The sequence below is a fragment of the Salvelinus sp. IW2-2015 genome, linkage group LG10 (genome assembly GCF_002910315.2).
Source record: "Salvelinus sp. IW2-2015 linkage group LG10, ASM291031v2, whole genome shotgun sequence".
Classification (NCBI taxonomy): domain Eukaryota; kingdom Metazoa; phylum Chordata; class Actinopteri; order Salmoniformes; family Salmonidae; genus Salvelinus; species Salvelinus sp. IW2-2015.
Window position 1 is genome coordinate 16,234,664 of NC_036850.1, and position 27,767 is coordinate 16,262,430.

Genomic DNA, 27,767 nt, shown 5'->3' on the forward strand with positions numbered 1-27,767 from the left:
CAGTTGCATAGAATTACACAATGCTGTCCATTCATTGGAGGAGCTGCAACCAAAACACAGGACGCAAGGAAGGAACTTTTGTGTTCATGTATGTGTGTGCGCGCGCACAAGCGTCTCCGTGTGTATTTGAGAGAGACTGCTCCCAACTCTGTAATTTCCTTCGGTATAATAAGCTATTATAGAATGGCTTCATTCCATATGTCACAAACAAAAACAAGGATCAAGCCCTGGTTTAGCTCCCCACAGTAATTACACTGTGTCCCCATATAGAAATAGGCACAGTGAGTGCAGTTAAATCCCACTCTGTACCATTCCAATACTTACAGCAGAAGCACCCATTCATAAAAAACACCATGTGTAATCAGAAACAACCAGGAGTTAGCATTGGACTTTAAAACAGCAGTCATAACAGTGCCCAAGACACAACAAATCAAATTGTCATGGGTTACCAAACCCCCCCCCCCCCCAAAAAAAAATAAATAAAGGGCCCTGGAAGGCAGAGTAGCCAGGTAATGTTAATAGTTACTTCTTAGTTCAATATCTTTCAGGTGTGTGTTGAGGCGCTTCAAGCGCTAGCTCCCCCTTTCTCTGACAAACTGCTCCCATGTGGCATGCACCATGCGCTCTGGCTGGAGATCTAAGGTCACGTGTGTACATAGACGCAGGCTGTCAGGAAGATATACTGAGGTCTGCGGTCTCCCTGCCACGGCCTTGCAGAGGACTCAGGGCTGCTGCTAAGAACTCTTGGAGGCCTTACTCCACATAACACAGAATTCACTTTTGGACCAGAACCTGGGGTGCAACAGCATCTGTGTTTGCAGAGTGATCAGAAACTAGAGGGCTGAATGGATGTTTTGTTCCCTGGTTGTTTTTTGTGGTGACTTTAAAACCTCTCTATCCGGCTTCATATGTTCCAAGGGGCTTGCAGGTTATATCCAGGGTGGCTCCTTCTCCTTCCTACCCGGTTCCTTCTCCCCCCTACCCTGCTCCCTTCTTCCCCTACCTGCTCCTTCTTACCCCTACCCTGCTCCTTCTCCCCCATACCCTGCTCCCGGCTCCCCCTACCCTGCTCCCTCCTACCCGGCTCCCTTCTCCCTCCTACCCGGCTCCCTTCTCACTGCATCACATTGTCTAGCATGAGCTCAACAGGCCCACAGGGCTCGGTAACACTGTATACAGACGTAATTTTTTTATATTGTGTTATTGACTGTACGCTTGTTTATTCCATGTGTAACTCTGTTTTGTTGTTTGTGTCGCACTGCTTTGCTTTATCTTGGCCAGGTCGCGGTTGTAAATGAGAACTTGTTCTCAACTAGCCTACCTGGTTAAATAAAGGTGAAATCAAAAATAAAAACTCCAGGTGAATGCTCTTACCAGGCCTGTTTGTTGGCTTTGCTGTCAGAAATAGAAGAGGGGAGAAGAGGAGTGGAGAGGGGAGGAAAGGCACAGAAAGGAGGATACAGGGCAGCCTACATCGCCCAGAAGGGCCTCCTCAGTGTGTTTGTCAATGGGGTTACCATACACATACAGTCCTGTTTGGTTTTCTGGGAGAGGACATAGCACATATGGCATTTCTACTCATCCAAAATAAAGGATTAACTAGTGTCATTGCCAGCATGTTTGCTCTCATACTCACATAATGGGACTTAATACTGATAATCATGTAGACTAGCAAGAGATGATAAAAAAAAAAAAGTTAAATCTGACAGTGGCAGTCTTTGGAAACAGCTTATACTGACAGCAGAGGCATTCCATTCCACAGTGAATTACCAGTGAAATCCTCTTAGAAACTAATCCATGTAAGTGGTGAGGCAGAGTTGAGTTGGAGGATTACCATGCTAGATGGCTGGTATTTAGCCTCAGGTTCAATTCAAGAGTCAACACCATGTAAAATGTATATAGTGTTTATACATCAAAAGTGTCCATTTTGTTCAGAAAGCTTATATCGCAAACCTTCTTGGGCTCTGGGGCCCAGCCTCGTCAAAGCGAACCTGATGATTCGGAGTCCTTTGCAGTAAAGGATGAGCTCGGTGGGATTAAACTTCAGCTTCTGGTTGGAACACAGAACCTTCTGCTTCCCCTTAGCATCGTTCACTGAGAGGAACAAAGACAAAACAAACACCAGTGCTTATTAGGGCTAATGGATATGCAGATAGTAACAGTAGTAGCCTGGTCCCAGGTCTGCAGGCCTAATGTTTTTTAGACGAGTTGGGCTAAAGCACATACAGTACAGATCTGGGACAACACTAGTATAGTGTGGTGTAATGTACATGTGGGCAGCTGAGTGACCAAAGATTCCACAGAAAAACTGATTATCTATGTCACCACAGAGGAAATTCAACCAAGTAAGAAACTGATCCACAAGACCTCAGCTGTATAAAAACGGAACTGAAAATCATCCACAAGACCTCAGCTGTATAAAAACGGAACTGAAAATCATCCACAAGACCTCAGCTGTCTAAAAACAAATGAGGAACCTCATTCTTCATGTTCAGATGACCCTTTATGTGATAATACTCTAAATATACTTATGTTATTCTGAATACAGAATAAACTTCTTCAGAGGTTCCTCGAGTATTACATATGGTAAAACATTTTCCACAAGATTCAACTGTTTATTTCACCCTCTGAAATATACTGAACAGAATTATAAACGCAACATGTAAAGTGTTGGTCCCATGTTTCATGAGCTGAAATAAAATATCCTAGAAATGTTTCATATGCACAAAAAGCTTATTTCTCTCAAACGTTGTACACACATTTGTTTACATCCCTATTAGTGAGCATTTCTCCTTTGCCAAGATAATCCATCCACCTTATCGTCCACCTTATAGGTGGCATATCAAGAAGCTAATTAAACAGCAAGATCATTACACAGGTGCACCTTGTGCTGGGGACAATAAAAGACCACTCTAAAATGTGCAGTTGTGTCACACAACACAATGCCACAGATGTCTCAAGTTGACAGTGTGTGCAATTGGCATGCTGACTGTAGTAATGTTGTCGTGTTAAATTACTTAATTAGACATACTATGCTGTTTTGACTTACATAATTGTCCATTGTTATATGATAGTGTTTTTTCCTTCTGATGCAGGCTTGTTGTCTTGTGGGACAGTTATAAGTCTGGGTTTGCAGATAAGAGCTGGGTGCGACCGCAGTATGTGACATCCCGTTTGTACTATCTGTAGAAACTCCTCTGTATGGAAACTTGCAGGAAAGAACAGACAATGGTGGCAACGTCAGCTATCTACAGAGACAAACTAAACGCCTTTTATATACTATGTTCCCCACCCCTGTTTGCACACATCTGCTAACTGCCACATAAACAAAAAGGTTGAACTTTTCTATAAAAGCTGAGAGCCAACTCTGTTCGTAGAGCTTTCAACTCTGACTATTCTTAGTGATGGTTGATTGCTTCATTTTTGCAAATCATATAATAAAATTGTTGTTTGAAAGAATCTGCAGTCTCTCTTCCTCTGACAATTTGGCGACAAGGACGGGATGGCTAACTCCGTTTGCTGATTGCTCCTGGGGAGACCGAGGTTGCGTTAGACGTGGCAGGGAGCCCCACACTCCGACTAAGCAGCGCAGAAAAGGGACCCGCTCGGGGGGAGCGTCAGTGAGTGGATACGTCATTCAGAACAGACAAAATAAATGTATTGAGTATGTATGTAGTATGCTTATTGGTCTTAAGATACAAATTCATTGATTTGACAAATGTTAAGAAAATGTTGAGCAATGTTATAAAGTAATGACTTCAAATAAGTGGTATAGTCGTTGTGCGTTCTCAATGGTCATTGTTAATTCTGGCTATTGTTGCCAGCAGCACAGTTACAGTCACCAACACTTTGGATAACCAGCCCTGCTAGGGTGAGTAAAACAGTCAGAGTGAGGTGTTCTCTTATTTGTGTCTGGAAGTAGCTAGCTACTTTACTATTTATATTTTTGACAACTTTTACTACATTCCTAAACAAAAGTATGTACTTTTTACTTCTTACCTTTTCCCTGACACCCAAAAGTACTCGTTACATTTTGAATGCTTAGCAGGACAGGAAAATGGTCTAATTCACACGCTTATCAAGAAAACATCCCTGGTCATCCCTACTGCCTCTGATCTGGCAGACTCACTAAACACATGCTTTATTTGTAAATGATGTCTAAGTGTTAGAGCGTGCCCCTGGCTATCTGTAAATAAATAAAAAACAAGAAGATGGTGCTGTCTGGTTTGCTTAATATAAGGAATTTGAAATGATTCATACTTTTGATACTTAAGTATATTTGATCAATTACATTTACTTTTGATAGTTAAGTATATTGAAAACCAAATACTTTTAGACTTTTACTAAAGTAGGATTTTACAGGGTGACTTTCTCTTTTACTTAAGTCATTTTCTATTAAGGTATCTTTACTTTTCCTCAAGTATGACAATTGGGAACTTTTTCCACCACTGGTGAAATCCATAGATTAGGGCCAAATTTATTTATTTCAATTCACTGATTTCTTTATATGAACTGTAACTCAGTAAAATCTTGAAATTGTTGCATGTTGCGTTTATATTTTTGTTCAGTATATAATGATCTTAGAACCAGAAGGGGATTATTTGCACACACCTTCACCTTCACCTTCACTACCTTACCAGACAAGGATAAGACCTATGCCTCGTCTCGGTTTGTGGTGGGTGGAGCGTTGGGTCAGTGTTTATGCCAAGCTACAGCTCTCATAAAGGACCTTTGTTGAGGGCGTACTGAGTAGAAAACATTGCTTCATGCTCTATCAGCTCAGCACAACAGCCCCACGCTCCCAGCCATGTCAGCAGAGAGCGAGGCTATGAGTTACACAAACAAGGTTAATCCGGAACAGGCTTTTCAGCCAGGGCCCTCTGTCTGGGCTATGACCTCATCTATGGAGATACTAAAAATGGATCCGTGACCAGGGAGAGCAGGCAGGCAGTCACCAAAACTGGTTAAAGTAAATGGTGTGTGTCAAAAATCAGCCTGGTATCAGCCTAAACACAGAATCTGGGGTCAGCCAGATGGGACGTGATTGGATCTGAGAGATCCGACTGGTCCCTCAGCCATCAGAAAAAATCCATTAATGGGGATTTCAAAGGAGGAGAGCACAACCTGTCCATTGTGCATTCATAGTTCAACAGCTGGGTGTAAATGAAGCATTACAGCTGCAGCGGTCCAAGAAGTGTGGGGGGTCTTACAAAATCCACTATATCGGTCATAAAGACAGAATCGTGGGGGGCAATGCGTTTCATAGGTAATTTATTTTACATAGGCTATATAAAAAAAAAAAACATTACCTGTCAGGAACCTAAACTGCTCTTTATTTCTGGACTAAAGGGACTGCCAGTGTCATATGAGTAGGCTACTTTCCACTGAGAGTTATATTCTGGTGGAGATTGCTGTTTGAGTTTGTTTACGATCTCGTCACCATGGTTAGCATAATARCACATGGTCTTACCTGTCACCACTTGCTCCACACACGCCAGGGGAACATCGTGCTCTCCAAGCAGACGGTTGGCAACCTGGAACCTCTGAGAGAACAACACAGAGATCAACATGGTGAGGAGAGGAGGTACCTGGGGAAAAAGCACACAATAGTTCCAGGGAGACCAGAGGTTTTAACTGGAGCAGWGTGGGACTGCACCACATGTTATCAACAGCTGAGAGGAAAACATTTGAACCATCTGGAAATGCTCTGCCAGGAACACTGATGATAATACTGTCGTTTTTGTATTTCAGTGAAATATAATGATTAACATGGAATCAGCTGATGAATGGAGATCATTGACAACTTTAGAGCAAATGTGTGAATCTAAAAGTTACCCCATTTGCACTGAAAGGCAAATACACAATTTTGCCATCAATGAGGACCATTAAGATCAAGGCTGATTTCCAAGGGCAGTGCAATCCTTCCACGAGTTCGATAAACTTTTGTTTTTCAAGTAAACAGATCTGGGATGACTCACTTAAGTTGTTTAAGAGGTGAAGGCATCAAAATATGCTGAACACAAAACAGGTGGTCTAAAAGCACAGGGTGGGAAGTTACATAAAACATCTGACACTGGAAGAAAGACACCAGTGTCCTACAAACCTTTTTGTTGATGGGTATTTCACAACAGACAACAGGCCTATCCCACATGCTGCTTATCATGTGACAACCTTGACCACACTTTCTCCAATAAACTCAGGTGTGATCATGTAGGGCCAATCCCCCGGAACACAGATTAAGACTAGTCTTGGACTAAAAATACATTTTAATGGAGATTGTCTCGGATTAATCCGTGTCTTGGTAACTGGCCCATAGAGCTACAGTCATTTTTGGGAGAGAGGCACACATAATGTACCACAGGAGGTTGGTGGCACTTTAATTACGGAGGACGGGCTCGTGGTAATGGCTGGAGCGGAATCAGTGAAATGGTATCAAATACATCAAACACACGGTTTCCATGTGTCTGATGCCATTCCATTCTCGCCGTTCCAGTCATTATTATGAGCCGTCCTCCCCTCAGCAGCCTCCACTGGAGTGCACTCACATTGAAAATATACCTGCTTGGGGAGGGCATCATGGGTGATGAAGGAAACCTTGAAGTTGGTGCATATCAGCTTCCCCCACAGGTCACCATGGCTGCTATCTGCTCCGATGCACTTCCTCACAAAGCTCACTTCGTTCACCACAATCTCSCCTGAGGATGACAAACAGGAAGTAACATGAACCATGACATTTAGGTTTCAAAGAAAAGAGGTAGAAAACATAGTCCTAAAAGGGACAGAAATTGAAGGTGTGAGTGTTAACCACAAAGTTATTTTAAGTCTTACAGCGATGAAACAAAACCTGGGCTGATGGCTGAGTAATATGACATGAATGAAGCTTGGGAAAATGTGCTATGGAAGTGGAATGATCATATACTGAGATGTCTATCTCCTAGTCTCACTCAGGACTCTGCCATCCAGCCAGAGGCATCCTGTTACGCTGCTGGAGAGTGATCTGTGCATTTCTCCTCTCAGGCCCTCGAATTGGCTCTAATGATCCCACCTGGAAATACCTGTCATAGAATAGCTAGACCTCTTCATGACAGAGGAGGTCAACACAACACTCTCTGTTGCCTAACCTATAGGCCTAGTAGCCCGTTGTGACCTCTACTCTTTAACCCCTCTTTGGTTCCAGTAGCACCTCAGGACAAAACACAAACACCCACAGCCTAACAACAACCTGGTGTCTGAACCAAAGAGGGTTCCCTCCATTTACAGGACTTTCCTCTCCTCCTCACAAACATATGTTTTTAATTACCTCCATAGCCCAGATGCACACGGCTCCAAGAGGTATTTATTTTTCAATATAAAAAAGAGCYCATGATGAGTCACATACACTGCTGACTGTTTCTACTCCAGGATCCTTCTCTCTCTCTGGCCATTCAGCGAGAGTTCACAGACTCAGCACATGCACTACGGGCTTGCCAGGAAAACCCCATGAGCCAGAGAATGGGGATCAGGTGGGCCTAACTGTCCTCCTCCTGGGAAAACGATCTGCCATTAAGAGAACTGAGAGCTCAGCATAAACTTTTAACTGAGCCCAGCCTCAAACGGACAGAGACCGCTTTGGTTAGTAAGGCTGCTTGATGGATCGAGGTCCTCCTCTCAAGTTTTACATCCAGATCAAAACCCCTCTTCATCAAAGACAGGTCTACCCAGTCCTAAACTAGGCCKTAACTTTCTAGACTAAACCATTCATGTTCTTTTTATTGATGTTGCCGTTTCCTGTGTCACTGAACAAGGACCTAAGAGGTCTGACAGTAATTAGCTCTCAACCTCGCTGGCAACATTGAAGGACATTAATGTTTATGACGAACCATTGTCTCTCTCTTAAACACTTCAAATCTAAACAATGACAAGTTCAATGAATGCAGCTGCTACCTTTGCATAGTGCAAAATTCCTGGCATTTCATGACAGATTAAGCATGAATTTACCATTGCATGAAGTGAAGACCTAAAGTAGTAGACACTGTAAGATAGACTATATCATGAATGCAGTGCAGTGGTGATTCCCTTTCGTTTTATAATCGCGGCAGTATGGTTGAGTGACACTGCAGCATCGCTAGACTATAACAGCTGGAGCTGCTTTGCAGAGGGTTACCGTAGGCCAGGCAGCGAACAGCCAAAGAGAACCAGGCCCAGCACTGTAAACAGGATCATCACATGTCAAAAGTACAGTTTTTCCCTCAGTCGGCATGAGTTTAACCCATTCAGCCCAGCTGTAATCTGTCACTTTCTATTTAGCTGGTTTCTTTTGATACAATCGTTCAGATTAAACACTGCATTTCTTATGAAAAAATTAGAGCCTGACCGTACATTGAAATTAGAGCCTGACCGTGCAATCAAAATAGAGCCGGAACGTACATTGAAATTAGAGCCTGACCGTACATTGAAATTAGAGTCTGACCGTACATTGAAATTAGAGTCTGACCGTACATCTGAAATTAGAGTCTGACCGTACATTGAAATTAGAGCTGACCGTACATTGAAATTAGAGCCTGACCGTACATCAAAATAGAGCCTGATCGTGCATCAAAATAGAGATTGACCGTACATTTACAGTTGAAGTCGGAAGTTGACATACACTTAGGTTGGAGTCATAAAACTCGTTTTTCAACCACTCCACAAATTTCTTGTTAACAAACTATAGTTTGGGCAAGTGGGTTAGGACATCTACTTTGTGCATGACACAAGTAATTTTTCCAACATTGTTTACAGACAGATTATTTCACTTATAATTGACTGTTTCACCAAAATTTTTTTTTTTTCCCAAAGGTGGGATTTTTCAGGGGGAAAGGTTTACATACACTAAGTTGACTGTGCCTTTAAACAGCTTGGAAAATTCCAGAAAATTATGTCATGGCTTTAGAAGCTTCTGATAGGCTAATTGACATAATTTGAGTCAATTGGAGGTGTACCTGTGGATGTATTTCAAGGCCTACCTTCAAACTCAGTGCCTCTTTGCTTGACATCATGGGATAATCAAAAGAAATCAGCCAAGACCTCAGAAATACAATTGTAGACCTCCACAAGTCTGGTTCATCCTTGGGAGCAATTTCCAAACGCTTGAAGGTACCACATTCATCTGTACTAACAATAGTATGCAAGTATAAACGCCATGGGACCACACAGCCGTCATACCGCTCAGGAAGGAGACACTTTCTGTCTCCTAGAGATGAACGTACTTTGGTGCGAAAAGTGCAAATCAATCCCAGAACAACAGCAAAGGACCTTGTGAAGATGCTGGAGGAAATAGGCACAAAAGTATCTATATCCACAGTAAAACGAGTCCTATATCGACATAACCTGAAAGGCCGCTCAGCAAGGAAGAAGCCACTGCTTCAAAACCGCCAGACAAAAGCCAGACTACGGTTTGCAACTGCACATGGGAACAAAGACCATGCTTTTTGGAGAAATGTCCTATGGTCTGATGAAACAAAAATAGAACTGTTTGGCCACAATGACCATCGTTATGTTTGGAGAAAAAGGGGGAGGCTTGCAAGCCGAAGAACACCATCCCAACCGTAAAGCACGGGGGTGGCAGCTTCATGTTGTGGGAGTGCTTTGCTGCAGGAGGGACTGGTGCACTTCACATAATAGATGGCTTCATGAGGGAGGAAAATTATGTGGATATGTTGAAGCAACATCTCAAGACATCAGTCAGGAAGTTAAAGCTTGGTTGCAAATGGATCTTCCAAATGGACAATGACCCCAAGCATACTTCTGAAGTTGTGGCAAAATGGCATAAGAACAACAAAGTCAAGGTATTGGTGTGGCCTTCACAAAGCCCTGACCTCAATCATATAGAAAATGTGTGGGCAGGACTGAAAAAGCGTGTGCGAGCAAGGAGGCCTACAAACCTGACTCAGTTACACCAGCTCTGTCAGGAGGAATGGGCCAAAATTCACCCAACTTATTGTGGGAAGCTTGTGGAAGGCTACCCGAAACGTTTGACCCAAGTTAAACAATTTAATGGCAATGCTACCAAATACTAATTGAGTGTATGTAAACTTCTGACCCACTGGGAATGTGATGAAAGAAATAAATGCTGAAATAAAACCTCCTCTCTACTATTATTCTGACATTTCACATTCTTAAAATAAAGTGGTGATCCTAACTGACCTAAGACAGGGAATTTTTACTAGGATTAAATGTCAGGAATTGTGAAAAACTGAGTTTAAATGTATTTGGCTAAGGTGAATGTAAACTTCCGACTTCAACTGTATATAYACATGGAGTACACGGTGCAATGAAATGCTGACTTGCAGGTGAATCTTGCACTGTGTAGGCTACTCCTTGTAGATGACGAATAAACAAATGTGAACATGTTACTTATGAATTACGCCCAAGGCTAGGCCTATTTGTTCTTGCCTGTATTCCATGTTAAACATTGTTTACAAGCTACATTATATCACCCATGTCACTGCATCACAAGTTGTTTAACGTATGCACAAGAATGTAACAATAAMACTTTATGTCCTGTGAGTCTTACTGAAGATGAGGAGTGGGTATAGTAGGGTGGAGTTCTACTGTTATGTTTCACAGCATGGATTAAGATCAGACAAGGAACAGAGAGAGAGACTGAAGAAATAGGTTGTCRCTCTTTAATTGTGGGACCAGTCAGCAACCGCCCACCATCACCCCCATCCATCACTACTGTGTTTACTTCCAAMGCTGGGTCTAATAATCTGCTGGCTTGATGAGTTAACAACTCTTTTGTTGTTGACAAAAGTACAGTACTGCCTGGACTGCAACTCTGCCAGTAAGTAACCTGGGTTACCACAACATCTAACAAACAGTACTGTGGTCATGTCATCAACCGCTTACATCATAGCACTCTCTGTTTATCACAGAGTTGGCTACTTTCAGTGCCTATTCAGATAAATGTCAGTTGGCCAAGGTCATGGTCTATCATGTGACCAGAGGTAACACAGATTCAGAACAATCACAAGGCCTATCCTGTGTGTGATTGGCATGTCAAAAACATGTATATCATGTAATCATACTGGAGGAAACAAACACTTCCTTGGATGAGGTTCTCCTTTTTGACGAAGTCCACAAAAACCTAAATCAAATAGGGSTATTCATGTGATCACACCTGCCAACTGACCCAACCTGGCTTTGCTTCCTGGGATTTTGTAGCTTTCAAAGCAGGCCAAATGTGTTTGTGTACAGCACCTAGCAGACCAGATCACAGTTTGGACATCTGGTGGCGAGGGACAGGCTCAGAGACCCAACATGGTCTCTGTATACAGTGATTATCACAATCCTCTGAGTCACACAAGACTAGGGAGAAATGCCTCAGTCACAACACAAAGATGGCAGTTAAAGGGACAGATATGCTTCAGCGATCCACCTGTACAATAGTAGAGTACAGTGCGCCAGTAACACCATCACATTGCTGATGGATAGCGACAGGACACGTCATTTTGAGAAACTCRTGACTTTGCCCATATTAGCCTAGCTTGTGTGATTAACGGAGCAGAACTCATGTGMTGACAAAMTAAGTGGTGAAGAGAGACTGAGGACAGTAGGAGTATGTGGGCCAGAGAGGTGAGAATGTGYTTGGRAGTACAGAGAGTTAGCTTTGCCTCATGCAAACACCACTGCCAGGCACATTTTTCCACCACCTAAGGAGAGGCCTCAGCTCACATTCTCCTAYTGRGAAAACAACAGCGGGACATCTATTACAGTACCTGTCTAACTATCATTACAGATGCCTACAGTTCAGATGAACGTGTGTCATAAAGGTGACAGTGTGTCAGCAAGGAGCCTAAACTAAACAGTCAATGTTTGTCATCTATGTTTGGACACCCACACACGCACACTCCAGAAACACAGGTCACATACAAAGAGAGAGAGAGTAAGAGAGAGAGAGAGTGTGCGGGTTGAGAGAACTAGGCCTAGAGGAGGAGAAAAAGAAAAACATTCAGAGAGAAGAGGGAGAAACCCAACCACACAGTTCACTAATTACAGGTGGGCAGCCAGCAAAGGATCCAGCCAGGGATGAAGAGAGAATCTGAGGAGGACAGAGAGATAAACAGAGAGCTACAGAAATTAAGGGAGGAGGACAGATGAACAGAGAGAGAGGGGGAGATAGAAGAGAGAGGAGGACAGTTGAGATGATTTGTTGAGATGAGTTAGCCCCACTGTGGTCCTCTGTCTGGTCAGTTTGGTGTGCACTTGAATGGATCATTCAAACAGAGACCCCTTTGAATGGGTCATATTCAAGTCGCATAGCAACACTACCGAGGAGCTGGGAGGCCCACAAATAAAGCCAAAGTCTCTCCATTCAGGGCCACCCTCAGAGCCATGAACTAAAGATCAGAACATAGACCATAGTGTAAAATCAAACCTGAGATTCAATGTAGGCTAAACTGTTYGTAGTCCAGTTGAGGGAGAGGAGGTGACTATCGTATTTTGTAAAGCAAGGCCAGGTGGCACTGCGTGAGTGCGTCATGTTTACTTTCACTGCCAGCATTCATTGAAACACACTGGCAGAACCCAGCAATAACAATAGCTAAACCTCCAGCCAAGGAACAACCGGTATCCCTCTATAAAACATACCAGCGTCTTAAAACAATCAGCTGAAATAGATGAGGGTAAAACTATACAACCAAAGCAAGGCTACACAGGGTGACAGTTTTACTCACATATGCGCCTAAATATTGCCGTGCAATGTAAAAAGAAAAAAGAAGGATTCTAGTTTTATTACATCAAATATTAGTCATTGTGCTCCTAAATGTATTTGTGTACGCAAACATTTTCCAATTTAAGTCAGTGTAAAGCCCTGCAAAGCAGAGAAAATAGMAATAWAGTGCAAGAGGGWRKTTTTGTYATTATTTCAGCAGYGTWARKWWWAMCMRGSMARGSSSMWYYWWTTTWRRAWKRARGRARGKYCMWYCYYYKKTKSYTWAWTWWWARGRRKKRAMSSCYYMAARGGRAAWTYSKYCWMMMRSMMMAMCYYYKRWTYMMMAMYTKKYCYYMRRMYYMRRWWWWRRSCYWAWKRMMMYTYMARGKTWWWMSGKYMARKKKTTYYYMAWYYTKSYYCMAWWWWWYMRKKRRSYTYCSSCCYCMWWAMMRSCMWKRAWKRAMCKRAAWKSYWWARRAWKKTKKTKGSYTTTTTKCAACAATAGTTTATGGGGRGGCAACATGAATTGAGTGGAGGGTCATRKCCCCTCCCTGTACACAGATTGATGASTGKTKWKTWGACACATAAATAGACTTTTCATTATTTACATTCTCTTTAAATGTCTCCTTGTTTATCTTAATACACTGGAGCAAAATGTAATATGGAGAGGTTGGGTGTCAGTTTAGCTCACACACAAACACTGCCAACTTAATGGGAAAAAAGTAAACAACCCTGAGGCCCTGCCACGCATTAAAAATTCTAAGTTGCAGAGAAAAACACACAAAAGACGAGAAATAGTTTTCAGTGACTGGTGCTCTGTGAACAGGAAATACCCTTGTGAATCTCTTATTGTAACCTCCTTAAAACAGTCATTAACCATCCTCTCTGAGCTGGGATTTGACTGAAAAATCAGGAGGCATATCTGACACAGCCCATTGTTAACTAAGGCTAAATTATGCACAGTTAGTTGCAGTGATGAAAAGGGGGCCAGGCAGGCACTGCATTGTCATGGTGACTTGAGACAGCCCAGAGAAAATAGACTTTCAGTTGGATGAGATTACCACAGCCTAATGATGCGACAATAAGGGATGCCAAAGACCTGTGGGGAAAACCACAAGTCAGGTGCACTGACAGACAACACATTCAAAACAAGAAATTACATTTAGCTGAAGAGATATGGGAGTTTTCACTGGCTGGTCATTGAAATATCAGTCATCTTCTACCTTAGCATGAGAAGAAAGACTATAGCTGGATGAGGTCAGCCTTTACTGGTTATTTTTCAGGAGCGGGATATTTTGATGGGTGGTTTAATTTATGTAGCCTCTACATACTCATAACATAGTTGTTAGTTACAAATAGAACAGTCAGAAACAACAAGCTARCTGTGGCAGAGGGAACTGTAAACTCACCTGGAAGTAACTTGGCCTCTAACTTCTTGATAGGTGGCTGTGGAGTTTTTTTCAGATCAGTCTGCATGAAATATAAAACAGAAACAGTTTGTTAGTCTATAATAAGCAAMCTAAATKWTGCACAACATATAGCKAGWGAATTGAACAAGTAATCCTAGCTRGCTAACTACTCAGTAATAGCAAGTAACTGTTAGTATACCGAGGACAGAGTAACTTTGCTAGTCAACTAAGGTTACTCACCTGTACAGGCAGAAGGTAGGATTTAAAGGTTGGTTTCAAGGGCTTCACAGAAAACATTATTAATAGCTTGAGTCCAATAACAACAGATGATTAATGGATACTTCCAAGATTTCAGTGAGAAAAGAATGTCAAACGTTAACTAACTTGTACCTTGGCTAGCACAATAACAACAGCTAAAAAATAAACTGCTGAAAATGTGAAGTAGTCAACAATACAGTCCATTTTTCGAGATAGATTTCCCCATTTGGATCAGGCCGGGATAGCTTGCTGGGTACCTCCTTTCGTTTCGTGTCAACACAGATGCTGTTCTGGCGAGCTCTGGTTGTCCTCCTCGTGAACAAGTTACTAGTAGCCAGCTAGCCTTGTAGTTAGCTGCTAGCAAGCAACTTTTACTTCGTCAAACAACCTAGCTAGCTTTAGCTAACTAGCAAGCATTCCATTCGCATAACTTTGCGAACGCCTAGCTGCAGACCGTGAGTTAATTCGCTAATTTACTGGAGAAGAACTCCACAACGTAAACCCTGCTGGCATACAGCAGTGATAACTTTCGTATTTAGCTAGCTAGCAGCATTATATCCAAGGCTTTGCTATCCTTGTTGCTATGGACACAACGGCCATGTTTACATTTGGGAGGAGACAGACAGGGGAGGAGCATCGGTCTATGTTGCACCCCCAAGCACAGATCTGGGACCAGCTGTAACTGACTCCTGTTCAGATTTAAGATTAAAAAACAGAGTAAAAATAMATTTAAGGGCTTTTGACCTACAACGGAGGGTAGGGAGGGCCCCAGAAAGTGCTATATCTTACTCTCTTGATTCCTCACGCATCGTCTGGTCCATTCGTTTATGTCTATTTACGACTAATTTTGATTTGATTAATCATGTTTAGTATATACTATCGCCTATTGATAATCCAATTGATATTGCAATGATTAAGTACCATGAACCCCCCCCCAAAAAAAAAAAAAAATCACGTATATTTTATTTCTGCAATGTTTATTCAATGTTACAAAATAATTAGATAATCACACATATTACACAATATCAGAGAAACAGTAAGCACAACTGTAGGACTGAGCACTAGCACCATCTAGTGGAAACGTTCAGTAGAGCACAAATGAACACAAAAACATTCAATTAAAAAAGAAAGTGAATCCTCCTTTTCTCTTTAATGTAACTTAATTTTTGTGATCTACGTTTTTATTGAGTCACATAACCTGTACAATCAATAAGAATCACAAATGTTTTTTTAACCAACACTCAACCCCTCCCACCCGCCATCCCAAACAAACCCCTGGCAGCCCCGCCCCAATCCTGGTCTAAACCCAATATGAAAGACCAATCATGAAAACATTATCTTTAGCTCACTTTATCTACATCATATGAGTAACTATTGGCTGCTAGTAAACTCATACTTTCATTCCAATCCTGAGGGGGCAGGTGGATGATGTCTGAGTGGCCTGGGGGTCAAAGGCCTTGTACATGACTACAGAATAGGGATCAACAGCAACAGCAGCATGTTCTTCAGCTCCGTTCTGTGCAGTCACAGGATCTCTCACTTCAGTCAGCTTCAGAAGTGAGAAGAGCCCCTCATCCTCTCCTCTGCCCTCAGCATATGGGRAGCCTACACCCAGAAAGAGGAAGCAGTGGGGTTAGATGGGTTTGAAAATCTGTCAGTACTGCAAATTCCTTTTATGGAGATAATATGCCAACTTACAGTCTGAGTTAAGTGTCTCCTCTCCATCTTGTTCTCTGCAATGATTAAATAAAGTATTTATTATTATAAAATTCCATATCAGCAACATGTAATTAATTGATGGCTATCGGAAATGTTATTTTCAAATAATGAAATACCTTTTAATTCTCAGAGTGTGAGATTCTGCTGGAGGAAGAAAGAAACAGAAAGCCCATGTCAATAACATTATATGATTTTTTTTTTTTAAATACATACCTGATGATAGAGCATACAGTATGTGGGTTTTTACTCACCTTGCGAAATCTTGGTATTTTTCATCATGACAATGACAATGGCAGTAACAAACAGGCAGGAGAATAACAAGGCTCCCACTACATACAGTGGTATGTAAGGATCCCCTTTTAATAAAACACAAAGCATTCAGAATGAAGATCAATTAGGTATTATTCATGATCATTTTATGTATTAGTAACAACAATATACTGTGACTCACCAGGAGTATATAACGGGGCTGTGTCATTCCTGTTGGTGTGGTTGTTGAATTCTCCATTCACAGTGACTGTGACATTAGTTATTACCTTCCAGTGCCCTTTTCTATTCTTAAGCACCTGTAAGGCACAAACATACTGTCCGCTGTCTGAATATGTGGCATTGCTGATCTTAAGGTTATGAAAGATAGGGTTTGTTAGGGGAATAGATGAAGTATTTGACCTTCGTTTCAGCAGGGCCTCATCAATGAGACAATGGTGGTCATATAATTCTMCATGACTATCATAAGAATAAGAATAAARACATGTGCTACTGTTGCCACTGATGGTTTTGATCCAATACACTGAAAATGGAAAGCTAGAGTAATCTTTGGCTACTGTGAAATTACATGCAAGGTTGACTGATTCTCCATGATGTTTGGTAACAGACGTTTTAGTTTCCACACCAGGGTAGCATATCACCACTACAGAAACAGAACATAATTTGATGTTAAATATTTTCATAAACAGATATATGTCTATATACAATATATTGTACAGTATACTGTAATGTGAGTGGTATATCATTTACAAATTGTGAAAGTTAGGAAATGTGAACTTACTCTCTGGTTCAACAAATGCCACAATAAATGATTCCACCTGATATTTTGAAGGTTTAAAGGGGAATAAGTATTGGTCATTTGATGGAATGGTATGAAAACATGCAAAGAATCCAGTGACGTGTTTCTCCAATTTCATATTTAAACATTGTTTGATACTGTTTTTGCAGGGGTTTTTTTCTAGTTCAAATGCTGTAATATTGCACATCAAATCTCGGTCACATTTCTTGTCATTGTCACAAAGACTGCAATTAAAAGTGCAATCCACTATGTTGTCTTCAAGTTGCCAAATTCTCTCTTTGCATTGTAGGGATATAGCTTCCTCTTTCTCTTGATAATTTAGATAAGTGTTCCCTTTGAGAGAGAAAAAGGTTTCCAAAGTTAGAATCAAGCTCCTCGATTGTACACTCACAAACCCTATTATTCAAGTCTTAAACTGTTGATAAAAATAGTTACCGACCTTGACATTTTCCTACGAGAGTCATCACCATGAAGATAGATAGCATATCCATGATCATTTAACTTAGATTACAAAGCTCTTTTGTTCCTGATTCACAGAATGAGGAAACAGAGCAGAATATCACAGGAAGGAATTAATGAAAAGAGGGTGTTTGTGGTGTGTGTATGATATACACTATATTAACAAAAGTATGTGTACACCTGCTCATCTAAAATCTCGAACAGCATAACAAAATCATGGGCATTAATATGGAGTTGGTCACCCCTTTGCTGCTACAACAGCCTCCACTCTTCTCGGAAGGCTTTCCACTAGATGTTGTAACATTGCTGCAGGGACTTGCTTCCATTCTGCTGCTCTTTAATTACTTGTTATTTTTATTTTATTTCTTATTTTTATAAATTTTTTACTTAACATGTATTTTTCTTACAACTGCATTGTTAGTTAAGGGCTTGTAAGTTAGCATTTCACTGTAAGGTCTACAAATACAATTTGATTTGAAGAGGTCAGGCACTGATGTTGGCAATTAGGCCTGGCTCGCAGTCGGTGTTCCAATTCATCCCAACTGTTTTCGATGGGGTTGAGGTCAGGGCTCTGTGCAGGCCAGTCAAGTTCTTCCACACTGATCTCGACAAATCATTTCTGTATGGACCCTCTGTTTTACGTTAGACAGGTAACTCTTTATCCACAATATAGCAGGTGGTGTAAAGCCAAAACACATACGTTTTTCCAGCAGCAGACTATGATCGATAATGTCAATAGCCGCACTGAAGTCTAAAAAAACATCCCCCACAATATTTGTATCATCAATATCTCTCTGCCAATCAGCAGTCATTTGTGTAAGTGCTGTGCTTGTTGAATGTCCTTTCCTATAAGCATGCTAAAAGTTTGTTGTCAATTTGTTTACTGTAAAATTGCATTGTATCTGATCAAACATATTTTTTTCCAAAAGTTTACTAAGGGTTGGTAACAGGCTGATTGGTCGGCTATTTGAGCCAGTAAAGGGGGCTTTGCTATTCTTAAGTAGCGGGATGACTTTTGCTTCCCTCCAAGCCTGGGGGCACACACATTCTAGTAGGCTTAAATTGAAAATATGGCAAATAGGAGTGGCAATATTGTCCGCTAGTATCCTCAGTAATTTTCCATCCAAGTTGTCAGACCTCGGTGGCTTGTCATTGTTGATAGACAACAACAATTTTTTCACCTCTTCCACACTCACATTATGGAACTCAAAATCACAATGCTTGTCTTTCATAATTTGGTCAGATATACTTGGATGTGTAGTGTCAGAGTTTGTTGCTGGCATGTCATGGCTAAATTTGCAAAATATTGCCACTGAAAAAATCATTAATGTAGTTGGCAATATTAGTTGGTTTTGTGATGAATGAGCCATCTGATTCAATGAATTATGAGTTTTCTTTTTTCCACAAAATGTAATTTAAGGTGCACCAAAGCTTTTTACTATCATTCTTTATTTCATTTGTCTTTGTTTCATTGTGTAGTTTCTTCTTCTTTTTATTCAGTTTAGTCACATGATTTCTCAATTTGCAATACATTTGCCAATCGGTTGTGCAGCCAGACTTATTTGCCATTCCTTTTGCCTCATCCCTCTCAACCATACCATTTTTCAATTCCTCATCAATCCACAGGGATTTAACAGTTTTTACAGTCATTTTCTTAATGGGTCCATGCTTATTAGTAACTGGAATAAGCAATTTCATAGATGTGTCAAGTGCAGTGTCTGTTTGCTCCTCATTACACACCACGGACCAACAAATATTCTTTACATCAACAACATAGGAATCACTACAAAACTTATTGTATGACCTCTTATACACTATATTAGGCCCAGCATTTGGATCTTTGGTTTTCCTAGATATGGCTACTATATTGTGCTCATTACATCCAATGGATCCGGATACTGCTTTAATAAATGGAACACTAGTCACTTTAATAATTCCACTTTAAGAATGTTTACATATCTCGCATTATTCATCTCATATATATATACTGAATACTGTATCCTTCAGTATCCATTCTTTACTATCTATTGCATCTTAGCCGCTCTGTCACTGCTCATCCATATATTTTGTACTTATATATTCTCATCCCATTCCTTTACTAGATTGTGTGTATTAGGTTTTGTTGTGGAATTGTTAGATATTACCTGTTAGATACTGCTGCAATGTCAGATCTAGAAGCATAAGCATTTCGCTACACTCACAATAACATCTGCTAGTCATATGTATGTGACCAATAAAATTGTATTTTATTTTATTTTATTTGAAGCAAATTTCTGCAGCATTAGTAAAGATATGATCAATAAATGTTAATTATTTAATTCCTGTGCTGTTGGTAACTACCCTGGTTGGTTGACTGATAAGTCACTGGTTACAGTTTGAAGCTTTTTCTTGAGTGGGCAGCTTGATGAAAGCCAGTCAATATTTAAATCACCTAGAAAATATACCTCTCTGTTGATATCACATACATTATAAAGCATTTCACACATGTTATCCAGATACTGACTATTAGCACTTGGTGGTCTATAGCAGCTTCCCACCAGAATGGTCTTCAGGTGAGGCAGATGAAGCATATTACTTCAACAATATTTAACATGAGATTCTCTCTAATCTTTACAGGAATGTGGTTCTGAATATAAACAGCAGCATCTCCAACATTGGAATTTCTATATTTTCTGTAAATGGTATAACCTTGTATTGCTACCACTGTATCATCAAAGGTATTTTCTAAGTGAGTTTCAGATATAGTCAGAATATGAATTTCATCTGCTATTAGCAAATTATTGACTTCATGAACCTTGTTTCTTAAGCTACATTATGTTACCGTGGGCTATTTTGAGCACTTTTCTTCTGCAATGCTTACTTGTTTTTATTGCTTTACTGGAAAGCTTAGCAGCAGCAACTGTGGGCCCTGTCTATATAAGGTCCCACAGTTGACAGTGCATGTCAGAGCAAAAACCAAGCCATGAGGTCGAAGGAATTTGCAGCAGAGCTCTGAGACAGGATTATGTCGAGGCACAGATCTGGGGAAGGGTACCAAAAAATGTCTGCAGCATTGAAGGTCCCCAAGAACACAGTGGCCTCCATCATTATTAAGAGCCCAATGGTCACTCTGACAGAGCTCTAGAGTTCCTCTGTGGAGATGGGAGAAACTTCCAGAAGGACAACCATCTCTGCAGTACTCCACCAATCAGGCCTTTATGGTAGAGTGACCAGACGGAAGCCACTCCCAGTAAAAGGCACATGACAATATTCTCTGGTCTGATGAATTATATATATTTTTTTCATTTAACCTTTTGGGGTTAAATTAGATATTTATTTTTTTTTAAACATTTTTTTTTGTTGCTTTGTCATAATGTGGTATTGTGTGTAGATTGATGAGGGAAAAACAACAATTTAATACATTTTAGAATAAGGCTGTAAGATAGCAAAATATGGAAAAAGTCAAGGGGTCTAAATACTTTCCGAAGGCACTGTATAGTGTATGTCAGTGTGGTACAGTTTAGAGAACTCCCAACTATTTTGCTGTTCTTTACATTTAATAGAAAAATAAACTAGTTTTTGAAGAGTTCATATTCCCCCTTTTCATGCATGACGTCTCAAAATTCGGCCCATTATAATAATCTGCATATTCATATCTATATGATTACTTACTACTCCAATGTGCTGCAGATATGACTAAAACATTTGTTATTGTACGTTAAATAGAAGTAATTCAAAGTATCTCAAGGTAAGTAAGGAAAAAATCTAAATCACCCTTTCCCCAGTGATCCTTTTGCAGCCTTAAGTTCCTCTCTGGCCAATGTTTGTGTTTAGAGCTTTTGCCCTGCAGATGTCCCTACTTACCTGTTTTTACTGGCTTTGCCGTGCATCTGTAACTCTTCATCAACGATTAATGTTCATATTATATTTTAACCATTATTAGACTCTCCAAATCTTTGAATATCAAAATTACATTTTTCTCACACACACACTCACACACACATACACCACTGGTGCAGCACACACCCCTGCTGCCCGAGCAAGGCGGGGTCCCACAAGCCTTTGGATTGGGGTGCCCCCGGAGCGCGGACCCCCAGATAACAAACATATGAACATCTCATAAACCTCATGGAAAAATGTGTAGAATACAAGGAAATTAGCTCCAAAACAGTAACATTTTCTCTTAGCCTCATGGCAAAATATGTAAAATAGCAAGAGATTAGTTATAAAACTGCACATCTTTCTTTCTGCCTCATGGCAAAAAGAAAAAGGTTTGTTTCATACTTTATTTGGATAATTCCAAGTAGATGGTTTGTGAATGTTCAATTTCATTTTAGTCAATGCTCAAGGGCACCTCAGCAGATTTGTTTCCTCGTCGGCTCAGGGATTCGAACCAGCAATCTTTCAGTTCCTGGACCAACCACTAAGCTATCTGCCACCCACAATAACTTTCAACAACATTTCAACTAACTATCCACTAACCTTAACCTTTATCCTAACCCTAAACTTAACCCTAGCCATAACCCTAACCCTAACACTTAGCCTAAACCTTATTCTAAAACTAACCCTAACTGTAACCTTAGCAAGTATTTGCTTACCAACATATACAGTAGTTTTTTGATAGTATGACCATCTGTAGATCATCTATTTGGGACTAGTTTTTTGATAGTATGACCATCTGTAGATCATCTATTTGGGACTATCCAAATAAGGTGTGGCCAAATTATTGTTATTTTGGTTGGGGTGTCTTGCTCGAACTGCGCTATGCCACTGACATACACACACACACACACACATTCTACAGATGTTTGAAATCAAATCAGTTGGTGTTCATGGCAGCAGCATAACCTGATACAGATTGTCATGGGCAGCATGCAAGCCCTGCATGCCATTGTTAGGCCTGTCAGACAGGTTACAACTACATTACACCCACAGGTTACATCTGCTCCCTCCCTGCCTCACTCCACATCCAAACTGTGCCCAGTTAAAGATCTGGTGCACAGGAGATGTCATCATTTGTGTGTGCTACATATTGGTGACAGTAGATGTGGTGAGCTGACACATGATGGAGTTGGAGTTGACAGAGTTGACTTGTCAAAACATTACAGATATCCAATCAACCAAATTACATTTTGAATTTGGCTGTGAGAAACAGATTTTTTGCAATCGTATATATATACATATATATATAATTTTTGTTTTAATTTAACCTTTATTTGACTAGGCAAGTCAGTTAAGAACAAATTCTTATTTACTATGACGGCCTACAAGGCCAAACCCAGACGACACTGGGCCAGTTCTGCACCGCCCTATGGGACTCCCAATCACGGCCGGGTTGTGATACAGCCTGGGTGAACTCTTTCTATATTTGACACAGTGAACAATGAGTGCTTTGTCTTCATCCCACTACTCCAGATATTTGTGATCACACAGTTGTTTACATCTGTCACATGAGACATTTTTAAATGTAATACTGTAACATTCATTCACATGGTTGTTATTTGGGTTATGTTAATTACAGTGCCTTCTGTAATTATTATTACAGAAGTATTCACACCCCTTGACTTTTTCCACATTTTGTTGTGTTATAGCCTGAATTTAAAATGGATTAAATTAAGATTTTATTTGTCACTGGCCTACACACAATACCCCATAATGTCAAAGTGGAATTATGTGTTTTACATTTTTTACAAACAAATTCAAAATGAAAAGCTGAAACACCTTGAGTCAATAAGTATTTAACCCCTTTGTCATGGCAAGCCTAAATCATTTCAGGAGGAAAAATGTGCATGGACTCTAATAAATTGCATGTGCAATAATAGCGTTTCAAAAAATGTAATGACTACCTCATCTCTGTATCCCACACATACAATTATCTGTAAAGTCCCCCAGTCGAGCAGTGAATTTCAAACACAAATTCAACCAAAAAGATAAAAAAGATATATTTGTAAAAGCTATCACAGGAGTGATCTAAAAGTATCATAAAGTGTATAATGCTTGTACAATATGGTCCTCTTTCGGAATAAATTATTATTAAATTCAAAGCTCTAATTTGTCTGATTTGATTGCGCAACACTTTCTACCCACAGCAAATGCGTTCTCCAACGAGCCCAAAATCATCTGGTGGGATTCCCTCTGGAGTGACGCGTCCAGATCCCGCTCCTATTGGCTGAGGGCTAAAGACGAATTTTCCATTTATGGATTGTTTGGTTAGGCTGCTCAATCAACAGCCTCGAAGTTTAACTTCACGGCTCAAACATACTGCAGCATTCGGAGCCTGAGTTTAGTTCCTGTGCCTATCCACTTTTAGACAAAGCTACAGTATGGACAGAGCAACCAGGTCCTGAGGAGAATCCGTGCGTTCCTGCTTGGAAGGCATCTGGGATCCTATTGTTTATTTGGAATTTGTCTTACTGCAAAAACACCAACGTTTTACAGTTTTTAGTACTAGACGACTACTGAGACAGCCCCTGTTCAATACGGAATACAAGGATACATTGTTACTGTCTGGGGAAGGAGAGAAAATGGTAAGATAACTTATCTGTTACAGACTGTTTTTTTGGATAATCATGTCATATGGCTATGAAGGAACACGATAATGTATATTGTTGAAAGGGATGTGACAATTCTTATAGATTCTTAAATATACAGAGATCTGATGGATTCGTGACACTATGACGTAAAATTTCCATCACATGTCATAACATTGTTATAAATCTCAAGATCAGCATATTCCTATTGCACAGTATCAATACTGTCAATACAAGGGGATAATGTAATTTTATGAAATATAATCTTATGTTTTAGCCTAATGACCATATCATTTTTATGAATTGTGAAAAAAGGTCGATATTGCATCCTGTATATTGTCACCAGACTATTTGGAGAAATGTTTAGTTTAACTTGGTTAGTCGTTCAACAAGGTCATGTTGTCATGTGTCATAGCCTACTGAGGGGCTGCAAGGGTCATTTTTAGAGGCTGTTGTGAAGTTGCCTATTATTGTAACCAATAGCCATTATGTTTTTAATTGCCATAGAGAATAATAACATAGCTGGATGTATGAGTGCCTACTTCACAGAATTATATATTTTTAAGTAGACAGGAATTGCAATCATGTTAGGTTTTGTTTTGCTACAGTGTAAAGTTCAATTCAAAGAACAACATGGACTAAATGCTTATTCTAGTCTCCTTTATGCCATCAATCCAATCTAGCAGGTTGTATGGAATGTTGATAAGAATGCAACAACAATCCAATCCACTATTTTCCCTCTCCTATTTGGGGAGTAGCCTACCTACCATATGTTTATGATAAAAGTTCTCTCTCTCAAACTCTCTCTCTCACCCTCCCTCTCTAACTGAGCAGGATTTTGTATGTGGACGAGAGATATAGTAAACCATTAAACATTGAACCAATAAAATGTTTTGGACAACAGTGTGTATCGGATACCAAAGCCTTAGTGAGACATGCTAAAGATAACTGGATCATGGATCTCTTGAGATCTAGGTCTGCCCTGTTCGTTGTTAAACTTGTTTGTTTACTCTCTGTGATACAGGTGGGTCACACTGCTCACAACTAAGTCACTATGTCAATATGGAAGTAAACATCTCCTTTTTAACTTTCATCTCACTTACCATATAATTATACATCTGTAGGGGGGGGGGGGGTGTTGTAAAAGAAAGGGCGCTTGCAGATACAGTCACTATAGCAACCACCTATATTGACAGACATGCAGCTCCCACTTCCTAGGTATAGTGTTGGTGCGTGAGGTACGGCCCTACTTTGAATAATACAGGTTGGTCATGGAAGAGGAGACAGAGAGCAGCGCGTGTGTTATCCACATGGAGACCGGTTTCTCCTGCTTACTGAATGTCATCCCAGCAGCTTAAGCATACCGGTGAGCGTTATGGAGAAAGTTGTCCCTGTTGCATGGGCTCTTCCTTTGTGTTTAGACCACAGTTCATGAGGCCATTGCCATTGTGGCAGATATCCCAATGTGGATATCTGCTCAAATACTGTTTATTGAATCCAACAGGTCAACTGCAGTATTACATTATCTTTAAAGGCAGAGGTTGGGTCTAATCAATGATGTATATTTTCTTTTGTTTGATTTAATTAAATAAGATTTTTTAAACATTTTGTATCATTTGTTCCGCTTGAATTGCCCAAATTCACTGAAGGACGTTGCTTGACTTGTAATGTACTGTACACTTACTGTACAAAACATTTAGGAATACCAGCTCTTTCCATGACATAGATTGACCAGGTGAAAGCTATGATCCCTTATTGATGTCACTTGTTAAATCCACTTCAATCAGTGTAGATGAAGGGGAGGAGACGGGTTAAAAGAAGGATTTTTAAGCCATGAGACAACTGAGACATGGATTGTGTACGTGTGTCATTCAGAGGGTGAATGGGCAAGACAAAAGAGCCTTTGAACAGGTTATGGTAGTAGGTGCCAGGCGCAGCGCTGCTGGGTTTTTCACGCTCAACAGTTTCCCGTGTGTATCAAGAATTGTCCACCACCCAAAGGACATCCAGCCAACTTGACACAACTGTGTGGAGCATTGGAGTCAACATGGGCCAGCATCCATGTCGAATGCTTTCAACATCTTGTGATGTCCATGCCCCGGTGAATTGAGACTGTTCTGAGAGCAAAAGGGGGGAGGCAACTCAATATTAGGAAGGTGTTCCTAATATTTTGTACACTATGTGTATTCTGACGTTACCAACCCTGCCCTATGTCCATATATTGTCTCTCTAGAACAGGTCAACCCTGTTATGCAGTCTCACTGCTCTGCTCCCAGTGCACAGTGTATGGATCCTGTAGATCTCAGAAGGAATCCAAACCTTTACATAATACATACTCAGTAGCACATAACTGAGCTCTATACCTTAGCTAACAGTCAAACTGAGAACATAAAGTATTTTCATGTTATATCAGGACAATGAGGTATGATTATAGGAGATTTAACGGAACTATTTTACTTGAGCTTCCATTGGGGTAAATCCATATAAATTGAATAACTTTTTGACAGCCTCCCTTTTGATTTAAACAAAACTTTCCATACATGTTTGCCCATGGAAGAAGTGCTCAGGAAGTGCTCAAGAAGTGACATGGATATCTCATGGTATGGTGGGGTATGCAAAAAATATCGACTTTGAGCACCTTTATGGAAGCACTCTTTATCTCTTTCTGACCACTTCTACAGTGGGCAAATATGTATGGAAGGTTTAGTTCAAATCAAAAGGGTTGCTGTCAAAATTGATTGAATTGAAATCGATTTACCCATTGTCCTCCTATACGAGGTACCAAAAAATGCATGCATTTACATTGCTTGATGACTGGACGACTACCTCTCTGTAGGCTCATAGTGGTTTTAAAAACATTCTTTCTCCTTCTGTAGTAGATTCCAATGAATGAACCCAGATATGAGGATAGATAGATTCAGCATGCTGTGCACACACCATCTAAATGAGCCAGCATTAGACAACTTTTAGCCTTGAGGCACAATCTGACTCACTTCAGAGGTAATATTCTGCAGTGAACCCACTGCAGAATAATGCAGGCCTTTGATATTCCCCTGGTTCTGCTGAAGTTGGAGATATTCCTATTTAGGCTAGCGCTTGTGGGCGGTTCCCTGGCATGGGTGCTGAATTGCATGCTGAATGACCAGAAGGAAATGGAGTGGTGTCCTTCTTGTGAGGTAGCTTTAATGACAGTAGAACATATACAGATCCCTTCATCAGTGACATATTTATTGAGCATAATATTCAGTAAGCAGAGAATGGTAAGGTTGAGTTCAAAACAATATCAAACTGTTGGACACAACTGAATGTACCCTTTCAATGAACCAGGTGGAATACATTTAATACGTCTTGCATCTTAACATTTTGCACCACTGGAAAAATTGGACATGAAAGGAGCAATTGTTTTTCCAGGTTTTCTCCAAAAGTAGGTTGCTGTTTTGCGTACAAGATCATAGCACGTCATCTGGATGTGTCAGAACCTGGGCTCGTCAAAAACAGACTTTCTGTCAAATAATAAACCTTCCCCAGATATTCTCCTCTCTTTGGTCTGTCGTCAGAGATAAAGAATGAACGTAATGCACCAATGCGAAACACAATGCAGTTACTCGGTGCAAAACTCTTCCTTTTTGAAAGGCTTTTTGGGGCCACATTGAGTGAACTCTAATATTTGGCTT

At 40.4% G+C, this 27,767-nt stretch overlaps 2 protein-coding genes and 1 pseudogene across 5 annotated transcripts; 1 reads left to right on the forward strand and 2 right to left on the reverse strand.

Annotated features, from left to right (window-relative positions):
* Nucleotides 1–1,822: 1,822 nt before the first annotated feature.
* On the reverse strand, nucleotides 1,823–14,963 carry LOC112067723 (myotubularin-related protein 10). Of its 2 annotated transcripts, none has more exons than XM_024147298.2 (5): nucleotides 14,323–14,963; nucleotides 14,083–14,143; nucleotides 6,559–6,695; nucleotides 5,471–5,543; nucleotides 1,823–2,094 (listed from the first exon to the last, which is right to left on the reverse strand). In XM_024147298.2, exons 1-5 carry the CDS (start codon nucleotides 14,377–14,379, stop codon nucleotides 1,913–1,915), a joined length of 510 nt encoding a protein of 169 aa, XP_024003066.1. In that variant the 5' UTR covers nucleotides 14,380–14,963; the 3' UTR covers nucleotides 1,823–1,912. The 2 variants fall into 2 exon arrangements, with proteins under 2 accessions (XP_024003066.1, XP_024003065.1); XM_024147297.2 differs by having other exon boundaries at nucleotides 14,473–14,882.
* A 673-nt stretch (nucleotides 14,964–15,636) lies between these two features.
* Nucleotides 15,637–17,691, reverse strand: LOC111969378 (uncharacterized). Of its 3 annotated transcripts, none has more exons than XM_023995465.2 (7): nucleotides 17,565–17,691; nucleotides 17,108–17,458; nucleotides 16,511–16,969; nucleotides 16,311–16,415; nucleotides 16,176–16,200; nucleotides 16,039–16,073; nucleotides 15,637–15,945 (listed from the first exon to the last, which is right to left on the reverse strand). In XM_023995465.2, exons 1-7 carry the CDS (start codon nucleotides 17,620–17,622, stop codon nucleotides 15,731–15,733), a joined length of 1,248 nt encoding a protein of 415 aa, XP_023851233.1. In that variant the 5' UTR covers nucleotides 17,623–17,691; the 3' UTR covers nucleotides 15,637–15,730. The 3 variants fall into 3 exon arrangements, with proteins under 3 accessions (XP_023851233.1, XP_023851232.1, XP_070301523.1); XM_023995464.2 differs by having other exon boundaries at nucleotides 16,176–16,203; XM_070445422.1 differs by lacking the exon at nucleotides 17,565–17,691 and having other exon boundaries at nucleotides 16,176–16,203; nucleotides 16,511–16,625; nucleotides 16,895–16,969; nucleotides 17,108–17,198.
* A 6,109-nt stretch (nucleotides 17,692–23,800) lies between these two features.
* Nucleotides 23,801–27,767, forward strand: part of LOC111969380 (unconventional myosin-Ie-like) — a 46,511-nt pseudogene continuing 42,544 nt past the window's right edge.